Genomic DNA, 18,603 nt, shown 5'->3' with positions numbered 1-18,603 from the left:
GTCAAACAGTAAGGGCAAATGAGTAATTTAACGTCTTGGATATTTTTCATTTATGTATTATTTTATTATTTTATGTCTCCTCCTCATCATCTCAAAGTAATCAATAATTGCTGATGAAGAAGACTGAGAAAAACCATTATAAAAAGCCAAATAATAAAATAATAAAAAAAATGAATAAAAGTAGAAAGTTTGACAAAACGAAGGATTAAAATATTGAGGGAAGGGCTTTCCATGAATGGAGAAGGAGCGTCCACGTCTCCCTAGGCCTAAACCTCGTACACCTCTTGCAGAGACAATGTACCCACCCAAAAGGAAAAAAAAGGCAAAACCCTATTTATTATTTTTCCTTTTTATATTGTTTCTTCCAATTAATTAATCCACCTATAAAATATTGCTATATTGACAAGCCACCTTGTAGGGTAGTGCATTATCGCCAAGTTCCTTGCTCATCATGTTGTGCTTTGAATAACTTTTTTTTCCTAATGGTTGTTGGTTTACTTGGGATGTGTTAGTAACAGTCGTTCACGTGGTGAATGATTTTCAAACCTCAATAGTTGTAGGTTTTAAGATGGAGTTTACATAGACCTAAGGCTACTGTTCTTAGTCGAAAACCTAAATAATTTAACGAACGTAGCTCGAATTAGATGTACCATATAAAGTCATTTATGTCATAGTTTGAATCTGATATTATTGTTCGTTGAACCATGTTTTGGCGTCACTCTAATGGATTAGAAACTCGTGAATTTTGATACTTGGTTACATGTGAGACCGATACAATGAACGATCAAGCATATTGAATAAAGCAAGAACACTCACAAATTTCTATCCTTTACAATACAAGTTTTTCAGAATATGTATATGTTTGTTATATGTGAAAAATTTTAAATTTTTATAAAAAAAAATCTTCAGAATTAAAATAAATGAAAATGGTTTGGCATTTGCTTTACCAAACCCAAGTGGGGAAGACTTTCTTTTAACTCGATTAGGTTTGTTTTTAATACAAGCGATAGTCTAAATTATAAGGGAAATGAGGTTTGCACATATTATCAGTGTGGTATGGGAATTTGAACTTGAAACCATTGAACTGCAAGTCAAGACCATCTTTTACCGGGTTAGATCACATTGGCTTGATTAGGTTATTTTTGGTAGTGAAATATGAGGAATATTCGAACTTTTGGAAAGAAACCAACCTATGAAATGAAATGAACACAATCATCTGGCTAATGTCTAAATGAGCTGGAAAATCCAATGTCGAGAGAGCTTTTTGTTGATATGAACATGAAATAAAAGAAGTTTCCCATAACTTTAGCTTCACTTTAATGATAGTACAGATTTTGCCTCTTCCAGCTCTTCCTCTTCAAAGATCAATCATTTCCAGAGAAAAATATCCTATGTTTCCTGGCCACATCGACCGTCGGAACAGATCAGGGTGGACGGTGGAGATCGCTGCAAAAAAAGAGATACACGTGGCAGACGGGGAGTGGTGAGACGAAGGAATTTGGGTACAGCTTTGAACTGAATTGGATGTATTAGGGCAACCGGCCGTAGCCGGTAGAAAAGTCGCAATCATGGTGGTGGGGAAGTGGTTGGTTGAAGTTACTAGAATTAGAAATTAAGTTTACCAAATTTTTAACTTTTAAGGTAAGAGGATTACCTTAATGGGAAGGTACTTCTAATTGTGTGACTCAAAAAAAAAAAAAATTAGTTTTTTTATTCTCTCATCCTCACTCATTTTGTTTGTATTCTTACTTTATTTATTGCTTATTTTGTATCTTTTCTACTGCCACAGTTTGTGCTTTCTTGTCAACTCGGATGACCTATTTTTAAAAAGCAGACAAAATGATTCACCAGTCTTTTGTTCTGTTTTTTCTTCTCTTTTATTTTTGAAAAATAAAAAAGAAAAGAAAACAATTTATTGTAATTTCTTTTTCTTTTTAGTCTAAGTAATAATCTAAACCAGACAAGAGAGAGATTTCTCACACACACACATACAAATGATGTCATGGAGTTCGAATCCGAGACCTCTGTTATTTGTATTAAACATTATGGGTCTATTTTTGTTTCTTTGTTTATTGACTGTGTGTGTTGGAAAGGCTTGAATTCATGCATGAACCTTATGATTTGTAATCAACATGTTGATTTCTCTAACTAATCCTTTATAGAATTGGCCACAAAAAGAACTAATCCTAAATTTATAGAAAAAATATATATGGTTTTTTCCACACAAGTTACTAAACATAGACCTACCAAACCCATAAATTTGTGTAAAGGCATCAACAAGATTTTTCTTCCCATTGATTTTGCTCATGTGCTGGATGTCCACATCACCAATAAACGATAAGACTTGTTGAAATTTTTTTTCTTTTCATTATTGGGAGGAAATTATGATTTCCACTTGGCCAAGCTAATCCTTGTTTCATCCACTATCATTGTTAAGTTTGTGGGAGTTCATAATTATCTTCTTCTTTTTGATCGTTGCTAAAAAAAGAATAATTTGATGAGAAATTTGCCCCTTAATTAAGTTTCACAATGAAGCAATACATGTATACTTAACTAAAGCATTACACAGAATCTGAAAAAAGATAAGCAAAGAGAACGACGATAGATTATTTTCAACTAGATTCCATAATAGCCAAGGAATCCAAGAATAGAGTTTGGACAGGCTTTTAGTTCACAAAAAATTATAATTGTGGATTAGGAGATTCTAAAACCAGCCCATATATCACCTGTATATATCAAGACGGGAATCGAACTTAGGACATCGAGTGTAAGAAAAAAAGTCTCAAATTTTATTTTCTTATAAGTTATCGCATTCGATATTACGATTGTATTTATCAAAAGATACTTTTCTATCACGCATATGTTTAATTAGTTGTTGTTGTTGTACGCGTGAGAATCCTAACCTATGAGCAGAGAAGAACAAAAGAATTGATAAGGTGCAAACGGATAAGTTCTTCAAACCAGATTTTTCCACTGGCACTGTGAGGTGCGAACAAATCTGATTCATACAGAATCATACGAATATGATGGAAAATAATAAAATGATATTATACCAAACGAAAGTTTAACGCACGTGTTTTGCATTTGATGGATCGGCATCGGCATCGGCAGCATGCAACGCATTTGTCTGGTCATGGAGTCATAGAAAAATGGGAAATCTTTGTTGGTTGAAGTTAAAACGAGGCTAAAGCTATGTTCACACCCACATGCACTTTGAATCTCTCCTTCTTTTTAAGGTATAAACTCGTTGAATCTTGCAAAAGGCGAAAAGGGAAAGCAACAACATCATTTATTTCTTTGTTGAATTTGAATGAAACCCTAGAGACAGGTTTTAAATTTTCTAGATTTGATGTTTCCCGATTGCTAAGGATTCTCGGGGTTTTATAGAAAGGAAAATGAACATGAGTATTTGCGACGACTAATATATTTTTCTTCAGCTACGTGGTTATTTCTTGTCCTAAGAATCTTCCAATTATTATATCATTTTGCTCGACTTTTGGTGAGTGTGTGAGTAAGCCAACAATCTTCTTTTCTTTCTTCTTTTCTTTTCTTTGCTTTGTCGGTAAAACTCATGACTCCGGTTAGGTAAACAAAATGTCGGCTGTTCACTCTCTAGGTCACTTTACTCTACCTGCCCTTTTAGTGTTAGGGTACGTACTATATGAACAAAAACAAGGGTGAATTCATTGTAATGTACGAGAATTAAAATATTCATTATTTGTATATATATATGATATAAAATCATTCGGATCGGGTTATCGGATAATTCAACTAATCAAATATGAATCTAGTTGTTAATGATCAGTCGAGTTTTCAAATCGGATTGAGTTCAAATATTTTTAAAATCGAGTTGGGTCGGATTTCAAGTGCTCCGCTCCATCTCCGATTTGCTTATTACATGCCTACTTGTAAGTCATCTAAAAACGGCATAAATCAAAGGGAGTTGTTATTATCATTCTAAAGTGATCATATTTGACCCGTCTCGTTTAAATTTATAAACAAATTTACAACTTTTTCAGAGTGACAATAACTATTGGTGGGAAAACATGCGTTTCGTGTGCAATCTTGCAGTTCTGGTCTACTGTACTACTATAGCATGGCCCAATTTGTTAGGTACAAGAATGGTATTTTTGTAATTAAGCACAAAGAACTCATCACACTCATAATGCACGTGTATTTCATGGTTGGGTATTGACCGGCAGAGGATACATTTGGAATTCCCAGCATTGATATGGGCTGACGCAGCCAATACGAATTAATCCCAACCGTCGGATCCTTCGGTCACCATGTTTAAACAGGCCGAATTACTTTTTTACTGCCGGAATTTGGTAAAAGTCGTATTTAGCGCGGTACATACGAGATGGAGAGACATTCATCGTATTTTTACCTAAATGGAGAAAGTAACAGATGAGTCGAAAAAGGTAGGGTCCATTGGAAAACGGGCAAGATTATGATTTGATTGAAATAAATATGGCAAAGATTTCCCTTGTCCTCACGTATGGGCCCACCCCGTTATTTGACCCGTCATTTTTTTCCACGTGTAAAATTTAAGCTCAAAATCAAGTGATCCTGAAAGGAGAGGACGCCAGGTGGCGATGGCATTGGAATATTATCCTTTCTTTGAAGTAAATTGTAAATCACATGGATAGTTTGGAAAAAAAAAATGTTACGGGATCTCCAACTACAATATTATCATAATTTTCGCTTCTTTTTTTTTTTTTCTTTTTCAAAACCTACAATTACAAACAATATGTGAAATTTTTATAACAGGTCAATAACTAACGAACTAATATACATACAATTAAGTATCGAACTCATTATAAACATGAGATCTCCTCCAACGAACTGAAGATAAATACCACTAAATTAAAGGCTAGTTAGTAAATAATTTTCTCTTTTGATACAAGCGATATTAGAAGAGAGAGATTAGAACACACAATCTCGAATGTAGAGATAAATGTTATTAACGTTGTTGACATAACATTTTAAAATTGACTAGCCAAACTAGTTATTGAGTAATTTTCATACCAAATTAAATCAAGATATTATTGGTGTTGTCGGAGTCGAAACAATTGACATTTGCTACCTTAACAATGCCACTTGGCAAAAACAAACGTGGAAATAATATTTCCTACACTACACGTAGCTTTCTTAAATAAGCAAGTTGCAAATTGATTATAAAAACTAGGTTCCTCAAAATAAATTGTATCTGTATCAATCAAGTTGGCCCATTATCAAATAAATATTGTCCAGATGGGATTTCAAATGATAAATGACTCATACATTTTGCATTACACCCATGAACAAACAAAAAAAATTGTCCACAAGTGACCTAAAATAGGATACAGCCATGGACGGTGCCTACTCCGACTCCACCAAGCTTCCAACCATGTTTTCATACTAAATTAATATGAAAAGTTAAATTAAAATTGAAAAAAATGAGATAGAAGTGGGAATCTAACATAAGAACGAAGACGGGACGTAAAATGTGTTAAAGACATAGTATTAAATATTATCTGAAATGAAAATGGCAAGGAATTTAGTGACATTATTTGAGCCAAAAAGTTGGAAAATTGAGTGGCTTGCTGCTAGATTTTAGCAAATATCTTATAAAATAGACAGATTTGATTGATTTCCAATCTCATTAGTGGTTTCACCGTCGCCAAAACCAATTGGGCCACGTTTTTTTTTGGTCACCAATAGTCTTAGTGAAATTGGAGTCTAGTTTGACTAACATACCTTTTATCATGATGTATCTTGACTACACATATTAATTATGTTTAAACTTTTGTTATAAATATAATCATATATTATAATTCTAATTTTAATGTTAAAACAGACCAAAAAAAAAAAAAAGTTAAGTAGAAACTTTTTAACCTAGTTGTATTATCTTCTCAATGTTAGAAGGGATACCAAACAATACTAGTAGACATAATCTTATTACATTAACTGAGACCGGAAGAGATACACAAATTCACGATGTAATATTAAGCTGACACTCGTTCTAATATGCGAGATGAGGTTTGGAGGTTTCAAATTCAGACTTCCATAAATTAGAGCTCTAATACCATATTAGACAACCACTAAACTCCAAAAACTTAAACTGTTAGATATGCAACCAATGTAACCCAAGCAAATTTAACCATGGCTGCCAACAAAAATGACACATGGTAAAATGTTAAATTATATAATTTTACCGTATGTATACATGAAGTCGGCAACGGTCAATGGGTAGTGGTTAAAAACTTATAGACGGGTGTTCCCATGTATGAGACACCGGTAACTAAAAAAAAAATCTCTTGGCAATATCAAAGTGACCGGTGACAGACGAAACCGGTTGAGAGAGAACGAGAAATGTTTAAATATATATTCCCGTCCGCTTAAAATGGGTCTGAAATGTTCCCTCACGCGTCCTATCACCTCTCTCTCTCTCTCTCTCTCTGAAAGCCGATTATATTCCATGACTCTATGAGTCTCCTAGTTTATGGTTATGGCATCACAACACACACATATTAAACGACGCCGTTGAGGTTTCCATTCTCAGCCTCCCATCGCCGCCGACTATATCAGTAATGCAATTTATTAACTCATTAGCTTAGGCAAACGACGCCGTTCCCACTTCCTTTCTCTTTTTTACAATCTCCGGCGATCGCCGACGCACCCGTTTGTACGCTTTCTAAAATTCCAAGTTTGAGCTCCGATCATGTGCTTCTCGGTGTTTTGTACTAGTGTCTGATTCGGTCGATCTCCACCGTCCGATTAGAGCCGGCGATCGACGGTCAGCTGACTGAGCTGAAAAGTCTAGAACCGGAGCTGTATTTAGAGGGACTAAAATTTATATTAAGAGAGCTGAGCTATGCTGGATCTTAATCTGAACGTCGTCAGTTCTGGCCCAAACGAAGTCGAGTCGTGCGGCACCCAAATGGACGAGTCGGGGACGTCGAACTCGTCCGTGGTCAATGCTGACGCATCCAGCACCAACGACGACTCGTGCTCCACACGCGCCGCCAGATACGACGCCGTCACGACCTTCAACTTCGATATTCTCAAGGTCAGGGGCGGAGAAGATGAAGACGACGTCGTCGTGACTAAGGAGCTGTTCCCGGTCACCGGGGGCCTGAGCAATTGGCCCGGCCAGGGGCAGTCGTCAGCGTCGTCGTCTTTGGTGAGGAAGAACTTGATGGAGCTTGGGTTCGATCATGGCGGGTCCGGAGAGGTCAGGTTGGTTCAACAGAAACAACAGCAACCAGCCGCACCGCCACCACAGCAACAGCAGGTGAAGAAGAGCAGAAGAGGGCCGAGGTCTCGGAGCTCTCAGTATAGAGGGGTCACCTTCTATAGAAGAACTGGTAGATGGGAATCTCATATTTGGTTAGTCCAATTTTGATTTCCTTAATTTCGTTCTATTGTGTTTCATGTTTCGTTACTTGGGTTTGCTTATTTTAATCTAATTTTTTATGGGTTGTTTTCTTTTGGGTTGAGTTTGAATTGCAATTACACAAATGCATCTGTTTCATATAGTATTAATCCGATTTACTAATTATTTTTACTTTTTGCTGGGTGCAGGGACTGCGGGAAACAAGTGTATTTGGGTATGTGTTTTTGACCTTGCCCATTTGATTAGCTTGGATTTAGTTATAGTAATTATTAAGGCAATTATTTGTCATGCTTTTCTATTTGGAAAGTTTTTGATGAAAATTTAAGTGTTGGGTTTGACATAGGTGGATTTGACACTGCTCATGCTGCGGCTAGGTAAAAAGCCTTCTTCATATCTTTTTGCTTGGATTTCGTACTGTTTCTGAATTTAGATAATTAGTCATTGTGGTTACTACTGTTTGTATTATTAGTAGTATTCTTAAATTGGGTTTGCTGAATTTAGAGCCTACGATCGAGCTGCTATTAAGTTCAGAGGAGTTGATGCTGATATCAATTACAACCTCAGTGATTATGAGGAGGATTTGAAACAGGTAGGATAATGCACTTGTTTCTTGATGAACTTAAGTCTGCTTAATTTCATATGGTGAGTGGAATCATATTTTGATCTATTTTTAATGAATGAGCAGATGAAGAATTTGACCAAGGAAGAATTCGTGCACATACTACGGAGGCAGAGCACTGGTTTCTCAAGGGGGAGCTCGAGATATAGAGGGGTTACGCTGCACAAATGTGGCCGATGGGAAGCTCGAATGGGGCAGTTCCTTGGCAAAAAGTGAGGAATTATTTTATGGAATTTTGAATTTCTTACAGTAGGTTTCGGTTTAGACTTTATATGTTCAGAGGTTGTCGGTTTGAACTGAGAATTAATTTTGGATTAATTCTCAATCAGTCGTTGTCTTCTCTTTTCCTTGTAAAAAAAAAAAAACAACAAGTCCAAGTGCCTATTTCAAAGAAAAAAAATTGTGGGGACGGTCGTTTCATCATGGAGGTTACAATGCTTGCATGCAGGTATATATATCTTGGGCTATTCGACAGTGAAGTAGAAGCTGCAAGGTCCTAATGTCATGAATTACACTCTACCTGACTGAATTTATTACCCTGAATTCTCAACCTCATTAGGCTTCCATCCAACACATCTCTCCCTTTTGATTTTTCTGGAAATTAGGGCTTATGACAAGGCAGCAATCAAATGTAATGGAAGGGAAGCAGTCACCAACTTTGAGCCAAGCACATATGAAGGGGAGATGATATCTGAGGCTGGTAATGAAGGTACGATTTTACAAATATCACTATCTTTTGAGGTAGTTCAAACGCATCTCCTGTTTTCAAGGCAGGTGGTTTACTAATTAGAAAATTTTCCAGAAATTTGTCTTCGTAGAATTCTGTTTATATTTTTTTTTCTCCCTGATGCAGATGGCGATCACAATCTTGATCTGAATTTGGGGATATCTCCCCCTTCATTTGGCAATTGTCAAAAGGAAGTCGAGGGGCATCTTCAATTCCATTCCGGCCCTTTTGATGGGCACAATGGAAAGAGGGTACTTAAAATTATTTTGACATATATCAGTTCCAGTAGATAGTTTTATCTTGAGATGCCCCATCTTCAAGGTTTTCCTCAATTTTTTGGATGGAAGGTTTAAGGTTTCAGATGGCTTCAAACACTAATATATATCCTGTTGCCTCTCTTAATATCTCTGAAAGTAAAAGATTACTTCTGCTGTAGTTCATTTGTTTTTGCTAGCTGCCAAAACAAAATAATGCGTTTTAATTTTTGGCTTGTTATAGGTCCTTTTACACTTATTTTAGGCACATAATGATGAAACATGTCACGCATGTCTTGGTGCTAAAACTAAACATCCTCTCTGACTTTGCAGATGGAGCACAATGTAAATGCAACGATGAGTGATCCACCTTTCAAAGGGCTAGTAATGACATCACAGCACCCACCATTGTGGAATGGTGTATATCCTAGTTACTTTTCCAATCAGGTGAATTTAAATGCTTTGTCTATAAATGATATAACTTAAGTTTAATTGTATTCATTATATGACTTTGTTTTATTCCCCTGACCATAACGGTACCATTTTTGCAATAACCATCATAGCTCGACTTATCTGAAAAATCCCACTGGTAACTGAATATAATTAAAGAAGTTGCCACATAACCAAACTTTGTAACTAAATTTAACTCAGGTTAGGTGCAAACTGATTAGGTTGGGTTGGGAGACTTTGTATTCTGTTTTCTATATTTTCAATTGTGGATAGTAGATGTCGGGAAAACAGAGTTATAAAAGTAACGTTTAATAACATGGTAAGACTTGGTCCTTTTTTAAGTGCTTGTAATTTTTGTGGTTTATACACTATCAAAAACTTCTTATGACTTTAAACACTGAACTGTTGAACTGTCGCTGCTCCTATAGTGTAGTCGCTGTATTAGACAATATGGTCCTATTTGCTTCTGTAATCGAATCAAACGATATTTCATGTGAAGAATGATCTATTTTTTTTTTTTCCAATTTAGCTTTCATTTAAGGTATGAGAGGAAGTTGTGTTTCACACTCGGATGAAGACCTTGATTGTGTAAAATACAAGTCTTCAAACTAATAGTCTACTCTTGAATCATTTGACAGGAAAGAGCAACAGAGAAGAGAATTGCATTAGGATCTCAAGGACCCCCCAACTGGGCTTGGCAAATGCATGGCCAGGTCAGTGCTACCCCAATGCCACTGTTCTCTACTGCAGCATCATCAGGATTCTCATTTTCAGCTACCACTCCCTCCGCTGCTGTCCACCCCTTGCAACCCTCAACTCCAACAGCCCTCAATCTCTGTTTTACTTCGCCAGCCACGGCTGCCGCCAATACTTCTCAATAGTAGAGTATCACCGAGCGAAAGCCGTGCGGCCTAAATTTTCCCCCAGATTGAAGGAGCAACCATAACAACGGTGGTCTTCAGATTCTTTGTATGATTCAAATAGAGATTGATATATACACTACAACTTGATTTCTGACTCCTTTTCCTCTCATTACCACACTCTGTTGGATATATCAGTACCGTAAAGTCTATTTGTATTTGTTCTCGGAAATATGTTATATCTAACTTGATCTCTAATGTAAAAAGTATCAAGTGGTTATGGTGGGATCCATCTATCTATCCAAACTACTCGTTCAGAAAGAGGTGTTAATAGTGAGCTCTTTAAAGATTGTTATAGATCGTAGGTTTGTTTATTAACGCAAACCGTACAACATTTTCGGTGTGACTGTAGCACCAATAATTTGTTGTCCGCTCGTGTTATAATGGATAGATTAGTAACACCATGTGACGGTTTGCCCCACAATTGACAGAGAAGTAAGAAACCTGGCAACACAAATAATTCTAATTGCCAAAGATACCGCACCAAAAGTGTGAGGGTTTGTAGAAGTACAGGTTAATGGATGGGACATTTTTGGTGATGATTCTGTACATAATGCTTTGCTAGTGGCAGAGGAACAAAATCAACAGAGAAAAACGAATTGTTTCCCATTGCTTTACCATGAAAGCAAACTTCTAACAAAAGATGACATGAAAATTCAATGCCGCTTTCTGTCGGAAGAATTGTCCTTGCATCCTTTGAAAGACCAGAATCATATACTTGTGAACTTCCCAATTAAATACAATCCAGAACAATGCTTGATTATTACAAGTTGTTGATGTAGACAAATCACAGTTAAACAAGTGTCCACTTACAAAGAGGAAAGATAAGTAAATATCTGTCAAACTGTGATTTGATTGTGTGCGAGGATGAACGAGTTTTTATTTACTATGAGTGCAAGTTGTGATTTTCTTGTAAAAATGATTCTTTACAAATTGAGGTATGCAATCAATTTCTTTATCAATCACCATGTCCTTCTCAATCCTTTAAATCACAGCAACACAAAAACAAAAATCCTTCCACATCACTTGATATTAGTGTGGAAATAAGTAGGATTAAGCTAATTAACGAGTTTTGATCATGTTACATTTTTTTTTATTTGGTGCGATTTCGCCTTTAATGCGAATGCACTTTCATATGGTCGGATTGGTACATTGCTCTCTTGAGTACTAGCATGTGTAAACACACACACACACTCCTATTACTCCAAATACTAACACTTGAATTTATTACATTACCACTGGAATCACACACTATCCTTCCAAAGTCGCACTAAAGAAAACTTACTGTTGTCACCCTTGGCATAGAATTGGACAACATTTATGGAGTGTGAAGGAACGATTTTTCTTCAATCCTCCTATGTACTAAGTGCATAGGCAAATGTCACCATTGGATTGGTTTTCAATTGATCCAACAGCTGAGATTTGTTACCACTTGCATCTTCAATTGTGAAATGTGGTAGACTACCACTTTTTGCATATGCACTTAGTACATAGGAGGACCGTAGAAAAAACACCGAGCTCAACCTAGTCCTTGTGCACAATAATCGGCAGGGATAGAGCCACGTAGCCTTTTTAGAGGCTGTGAGTGACATAAATTTTCACATTATTATATTATACGTATGGGAATGGGATCATTTCATGAAATCTGAGTTCATCTACTTTGAGTGCTTTTACATCAACGACTTGAATGATTATTATAAATGTCGCCCGTAAGTGGAATCATCAGTTTAGAGAGATGGTCAGTAATGTGGTGCAAATGACAACACTCTGTATTTTTTTATAATAAATTAACGGCAAATAACACGCATACGCTTTTATTTATTTTTCATGCCTCTCACATTTGGTACACACTTTTTTCCCACTGAAATTAAAGGCTTGAGAACTAAAGATTAATATTCAAGCGCTTGTTTACATTATAAAAGTCATTTGGACAATGGTATGACAGAAACCCTTGAGCATCGACTATGTTCACAAAGTGGCAGAAGGCTTTCTCAATTTTATTTGGTTCTTTAATGGTGTTATATTATTAATAAGGAAAATATTTGGTTCATGTTTTGTTTTTTTCAGGTTTCTTTATTAGATGAAAGATTGGGCTTAGTAGTAGGACCACATAGGATAGGAGGATAGATGTCAATGATAAAGTTAAGAAACACATGGTGGGCCTAAGCCCAATTCAGAACCCTATTGTCCTGTCCTGTCCCACCTAAATTTGGTAGATTCCAAATAGTGGGTTTGGTTTCATAAGGGCTCTTATCTTATCTAAGGAAGGTTGTTGGGGGTCTCAGTTAGGTAGGTTACACGGTGAATCTTAAATAAACATTAAAGAATTTTGTGGCAGCGAATGAGTGAGACACCCCAACTTGGTGGGGTGATGTTATGGTGGGCCCACCAGTAGCCCAAATTTGTCTGCAACCTAGTAGCGATGGATGGATGGATGGATGGACGGGTGAGATTTCACTTTTCAAAAGGGGCCCACAGCCAACCCCACAATCTGTTTTTCTTTCTCTGTCTTGTAAATGCTAATAATAATAGTAGTGACTTCTTGTTGTGACCTCTTTTAAGGAGACAAAGCTTTCAAAAACACTGAGTAATTATAGAGGGTGCTAAGCTAACAATACTGTTCATGAATAGTTTGGCCACCTGTCATTCTTAAATTTGTTGCTCCAAACTGGTGGGTCCTTTGCAAACTGTACAACTTTTGATTGCCGAAAAATAGGCATTAGCATAGCACCATGCAGTAGAGATATAGATGGTTAATGTTTGCAAGGTTTTATTTTATGGGGGCCTCTCCAGTCCAGCCCACTTCTAGATAGCAGGAGCAAGCGACACAGATTTCAAGGAGAAATATTGGACACTGAGCACAGTGGCCTAACGCAACAAAAAGCAATTGCTTCTTCATAATTCATAGCTTCATGTTGGACTCACCAAGCACCATCAGAACTTCTTTTCATGGTTTGTTGGGGAGGCATAGTAGGATCCAAAGTTGTCATTTAAATTAAATACTTCCACAAGAAATAAAAAAGAAAGCATCTACAAATCAAATGGAAATGGGAAATGGATGAATACGTTACCGATTCGATATTATATACGAGCTGCCAACTACGCTGCCCAAATATCAAAAAAGTCATCCGTTATATGCTTGGGAAATATGACAGCATCCCAGCAACGAAGTGCTTCATTTTAACATGAAGCAGATATCAATATTTCCTGTTTTCTAAAATAAAGATCAACATAATCTGCCAGGGACGAAAACAAATAAGAGATCACTGGGTGGGAAACACAGCAACTTCTACAGATCAAACCCACATCATGCCCTCTTTTACACCCAAAAAAAGAAAGAAAGCAGACACTGATAGATAAACAATTCTATTCAAAATAGTAGCTTCAAGCTTTTCTTCCTCTTTTCTTTTTCAGAAAATACAAAAAAACAGAAAAACATCATTAACATTACCATCCCGCCTAATATAGCACACACCCCACACTCAGAATATTATTGCACGAAATAATTTTTAATTCCAATCACTTTTCTGTTTTAAACTTTGCAAACACAATACAAATAGAAATGTAGAAGGAAAAAAAAAAGGGTGTAAATTCATTAATATCCATTTTGACATGTTAAGCAGTTAGCGCAGTATAAAACTCCCCAAAAGGGTCAGATTTCATCCATTTTAGTTGTGAGAGCAGCAATCAAATACCAGTACAACAGGGAGTTGAATAATCATCATTAATATCCATTTTGGCTAGAAACCAAACAAAGTATGAAAAAACAACCCCCGTGGCAGCAAAGAAAATAAATGAAAACCCATTAAGAAAACTGATACTAATAATAATCACTATGAGATCACAATAATCAAGAACTTCAAGCACATAATTGAAAATTAATTACGGTCATGAACCTATTAGATAATTCAAATTAAAGGAAACGAAAATAAAAAAGATCAACACCAACCATAAAATAATTTCCATCATTAAACAATTTCTCACCAATGTCTAACAAATAGAATGATATGGCAACTATATCCAACAATACAACAAACAATAAATAAGCAGCCCATATAAACCCCAAAAAAAGAAAGAAAAAAACACACTTCCACGCAGACGAATAGCAGAAGGGTCTCAGGAGTATGGTTAAGTGACATTGGAGAGCAGATGATGCAAGGAATCAAATTTTTTTTTTTAAATCTTGAGTGCGTGCAACAAAATGTGGGGGACTGAAAAAGATGCATGCCGCTAAACATCAAGAAAGAACATAAACAAATTCCTACTGCAACCAATGGAATGCAGCAAATATAACAAAGATAGGTATCAGCACAAGAAGAAAGAGTAACATAAAGCCAGCCAGTACTCACCAGAAAGCTAGTTAGAAGAAAAAGCTAAATGATTGCTGCCATGATTTTCAGGGTCTTCAAAAGAGCTAGATGAGAAAACGTTTCCAATTCCAAGATTCTCCAAACCTAAATCTCTATTTTGGTTATTAGAAAACTGCCCAACTACATTCAGATATGACTGTACATCGAATGCTTGATTTTTAGAATCCTCCTGTCTTGCAAAAGAGAATCTGGACTGATTGTTATTTTGTACTTTCCAAGGACTTGACATTTTGACAGCTCCAGCCAGGCTGTCTATCAGTTTCACCCAATAATTTCGAAAAATGCTGTGGTGACGCTATTGAGTAATCCCAAGTGTCAAAGTCCATTGATGATATATTTTTGGATTATGCTACTCTCTCCCTTGTCAACAGCAGCACTGAAATCAGCATTAGCTGCATCATCCAGGAATCTTCCACTGTGCTTCCCTGGGACTTCATTTGGAAGAAGAAAGGAATGCTCCAATGGCCTCTCTGAACCAGAAGATCTGCTTACCAAGTTCTCCGGATAACCATTAGATGTTACTGAAACACTGGAAGAAGATAGAAGTGAACTGTCCCTCATTTTGTTATCAACAAATAGACGATCAGCATTTGAACAACTTTCCTTTCTCTCGATAAAGGTAAAAAAGTGTCCCCTGATCCGGACCCATATATATAACACCTTCATGGTTGTCAAAGGTGCAGCAATTTCAAATTTCATTGTTCACAGATGCATATTAATTTCACAATGATTTTTTTTTTTTTAATAAAGCTGGATCGACTTTATCTTTGGACAATAAATTAACTACCAACTCCATTGTTGATGCAGCTGCAGAGAAACCCTTCTCCACCATTTGTTGAGTAAGTACCATCTGCTTCTGCTGCTAAAGATCACGCTACATTAGTCTAAGAGTATGCTTTTGTTTGATGTGCTGTAAGTTTTGCTTTGGCCTGTGGATATCTTCTTCAATTTCCTTCTCTTATTCAATAAACACAAAGACAAAAACACTAACAGATAGCATGGGGATTGTTAATAATTTATATTCACATGTTAATATTCTCATTCTAATCATTAACGCTGACGTTAGTAAGTTACCAGAAACCTTCATATGATATACATGCGGTGAGGGGAATTATAGTTTTTGTAGAGAGAAGTTAGAGAAAAAGTAATGTGTTATAACTTATAACTAAAATCATACAAGAACCCTTAAATCCCTAATAAATGCAAATGCATAGCTGCATGGGTTACCCTGCAATTGCGCCTCTGCATCGGTAGACAGAGGTTTGTATGGGATCTTTTTTTGAAACAGAGCTTCTCATAATAAATAGTAAAATACAACGGAAATTCCATTAAACAGAATTAATACCAGAAATTCCGGATGCTAGTGAGAAGGCATATTCACCTCGCGCCATACGCACAACCACTGTAATATCTTCATGTTCGTCAAAGGTGCAGCAGTTTCAAATTTCATTGTCCATACATGCTTATTGGTTTCAGAAAGATTACTTTATTAACGGCAACAAAGCAGGATCCACTTCATCTTTCGACAGTAAATGAACTATCAACTCCGTTGTTGATGCATCTGCAGAAAAACCCTTCTCTACCATTGTTTGAATAAGTACCATCGCCCTTGATGTCTGTTTATTATGGATGAACCCTCGGATAATTCTGTTATAGGTCCAACCATTAGGAGAACAGCCTTTCACTTCCATTTCAATAAGTAACTTTTCTGCTTCACTTGTAAGGCCCGCGAAACAGAGTCCATTAATCATTATAGTGTATGTCCTCACATTAGGTTCAAGTCCTTTTGATGATAAACCACAAAAGAGATCCCTTGCAGATTCAATTTTTCCAGTTATAAACAAACCTTCAAGAAGAATATTGTAAATCACAATATCAATATCTAACTTCTTCGCTTCCATTTCACAAAACAATTGCATTGCCCTAGAAAGTTGTCAGTTTTTACACAGGCCATCCAGTAAAATAGAATAAGTTCGAGCATTTGGAAGCTGGCCACAAGCTTGCATATCAGAGAACAACTTTTGTGCATCCTGTATTCTACCTGCTTTGCGAAAACCATCCAGAAGAGTGTTATAGGTAACGGTATTTGCAACTAGTCCCTTATGAGACATATCCAGAAAAAGCATCATGGCCTCATCAATCTTTTTATGCTTACAATATCCATTTATCAATGTGCTGTAAGTAACAACATCAACCATCAAGCCCTTGCTAAGCATTAGTTCAAAAACCTTTTTCGCTTTGTCTATTCTTCCTAGCAAATAGTAACCATCCATTAGTGAATTGTACGTAACCGTATCAGGTTCAATACCTCTTTGAATCATCATCTCAACCACGCCTTCTGCTTCCACGGCCATTCCCTCCTTACAAAGTACGTCTACCAAGACGTTGAACGTTAACACATTTGGAAAGATATTTTTACTCACCATTTCATTCAACAACCTTGCAGCTTCTTTCCACTCGCCTAATTTGCAAACTCCATGAATCAAGGATGTATAGGTAATGACATTTGGGGCAATACCCTTGCACATCATTTCTGAGAAGAGGTTTAATGCATCATCAACTAGTGTATCCTTACAAAGACTGTCGATGATTGTGCTATAGACAACTAGGTTAGGCTTGCAAGCTCCTTCCTCCATCTTCCTAAGCAACTGAATAGCAGCACTATTGTTACCTTTCATGCAAAAGCCCCTTATTATTGTGCCAAAAGTAACCACATCAGGCTGACAATTACCTCCCGCAATCATTTTGTTGAAAATTCCTGCCGCCTCCGCCACGCTATTCTCGAGAAGATAGCCGCTGATTAAAGTGTTGAAAGTAATGACATTTGGTTCAAGACCAACTTTGAAATTTTTTCCCAAGACAGATAAACTAAAACCCATTTGGTCCAAATGACAATAACAATTAATGAGAATGGTTAGAGTATAAACATCAGGCCCAATTCCCGACACATCCATTTGGTTATACAAGGAGATGACGGTAGAATAATGTTTCAATTTCGCAACTTGACCCAATATTTGATTGAAACGAACCACTGAAGGCGGAGGACGCATTTGAAGCATTCTATCAAACACATTGAAAGCATCCTCAACAGTTGTGATTTTGGGTGAGTTTCTCACTGGCTGCTCTAGTTGGGTTCTTGTAGAATTGATTGGTTTAGAAGGTTGAGAGTGAAGGAAAGCAAAGTAATCGTTGGCGAAAACAAGAAGAGTGGAGTTAGAGTGAAGACAAGGCATACCTCTCCATCTCCTGCTGGTGCGATAAGAAGAAGAAGAAGCAGCTATATTCCGCATCATCATCTTCAGCATCTCTCGAATAATAGCACTGACACTGAGTAAGCAAATGTGCAAAACTAGCCTTCATTCAAACACGCTTTTTGATATCTTCTACTTGTTGGAGTGTGCACAGAACAGCCTCCTCCATGGCTTTGGAATTGAACCATCCGCTTTCGAGTCCCTTCTAATTATTTAGGCTTAATTCCACTTTGCCTCATTCTCTCAAATCCATCTAAAAGTCGGTTAACTTTGATGACGTGGCAGGGGTGTTTTTGTAATTTCATACACATGGATCATTATCCATGAATTCAGTGGGTAACGTGGCAAGTGGAGCCCACCTCCACATAAGAAATTTTAAAATCAATTAAAAAATAAATTTAAAATAAATAATAATAAAAACTATCAGACCCAAGCCACCCCCTTTCGGACCCCAATCCCTAGCCCCGACTGCCCAGATTCATCCCAACTTAGAGCCCTAAGCCACCCCTCCTCTCTCTCTCTCTCTCTCTCTCTCTTTCTGCAAATTCAAAAATCAACAAATTGAGAAGAAAAAAAAAAGGACAAACTACAGTAAACCCCCCAACTTATAGGGTCATTTACGAGTTTATACCCG

At 36.7% G+C, this 18,603-nt stretch overlaps 1 protein-coding gene and 1 pseudogene across 3 annotated transcripts; one reads left to right on the top strand and one right to left on the bottom strand.

The window, feature by feature from the left end:
- The first annotated feature begins 6,720 nt into the window (after window positions 1–6,720).
- LOC110752805 (ethylene-responsive transcription factor RAP2-7) lies at window positions 6,721–10,520 on the top strand. 2 transcript variants are annotated; one of them, XM_021953534.2, is made up of 10 exons: window positions 6,721–7,371; window positions 7,567–7,592; window positions 7,722–7,752; window positions 7,880–7,967; window positions 8,064–8,209; window positions 8,446–8,490; window positions 8,603–8,706; window positions 8,851–8,975; window positions 9,312–9,425; window positions 10,067–10,520. In XM_021953534.2, the coding sequence occupies exons 1-10, from the start codon at window positions 6,857–6,859 to the stop codon at window positions 10,307–10,309; spliced, it is 1,437 nt and encodes a 478-aa protein (XP_021809226.1). In that variant the 5' UTR covers window positions 6,721–6,856; the 3' UTR covers window positions 10,310–10,520. The 2 variants fall into 2 exon arrangements, with proteins under 2 accessions (XP_021809226.1, XP_021809227.1); XM_021953535.2 differs by lacking the exon at window positions 8,446–8,490.
- A 2,448-nt stretch (window positions 10,521–12,968) lies between these two features.
- On the bottom strand, window positions 12,969–18,185 carry LOC110752739 (uncharacterized; annotated as a pseudogene). The gene is made up of 2 exons (XR_015836749.1): window positions 13,420–18,185; window positions 12,969–13,291 (listed from the first exon to the last, which is right to left on the bottom strand). The product of XR_015836749.1 is annotated as an uncharacterized LOC110752739 (transcript).
- Between the last annotated feature and the right edge of the window lie 418 nt (window positions 18,186–18,603).

The sequence above is a fragment of the Prunus avium genome, chromosome 6 (genome assembly GCF_965620075.1).
Source record: "Prunus avium chromosome 6, drPruAviu1.hap1.1, whole genome shotgun sequence".
In the NCBI taxonomy this organism is placed as follows: domain Eukaryota; kingdom Viridiplantae; phylum Streptophyta; class Magnoliopsida; order Rosales; family Rosaceae; genus Prunus; species Prunus avium.
The sequence above is the reverse complement of the archived record's forward strand: the minus strand, read 5'-3'. Positions and strand labels throughout refer to the sequence as shown.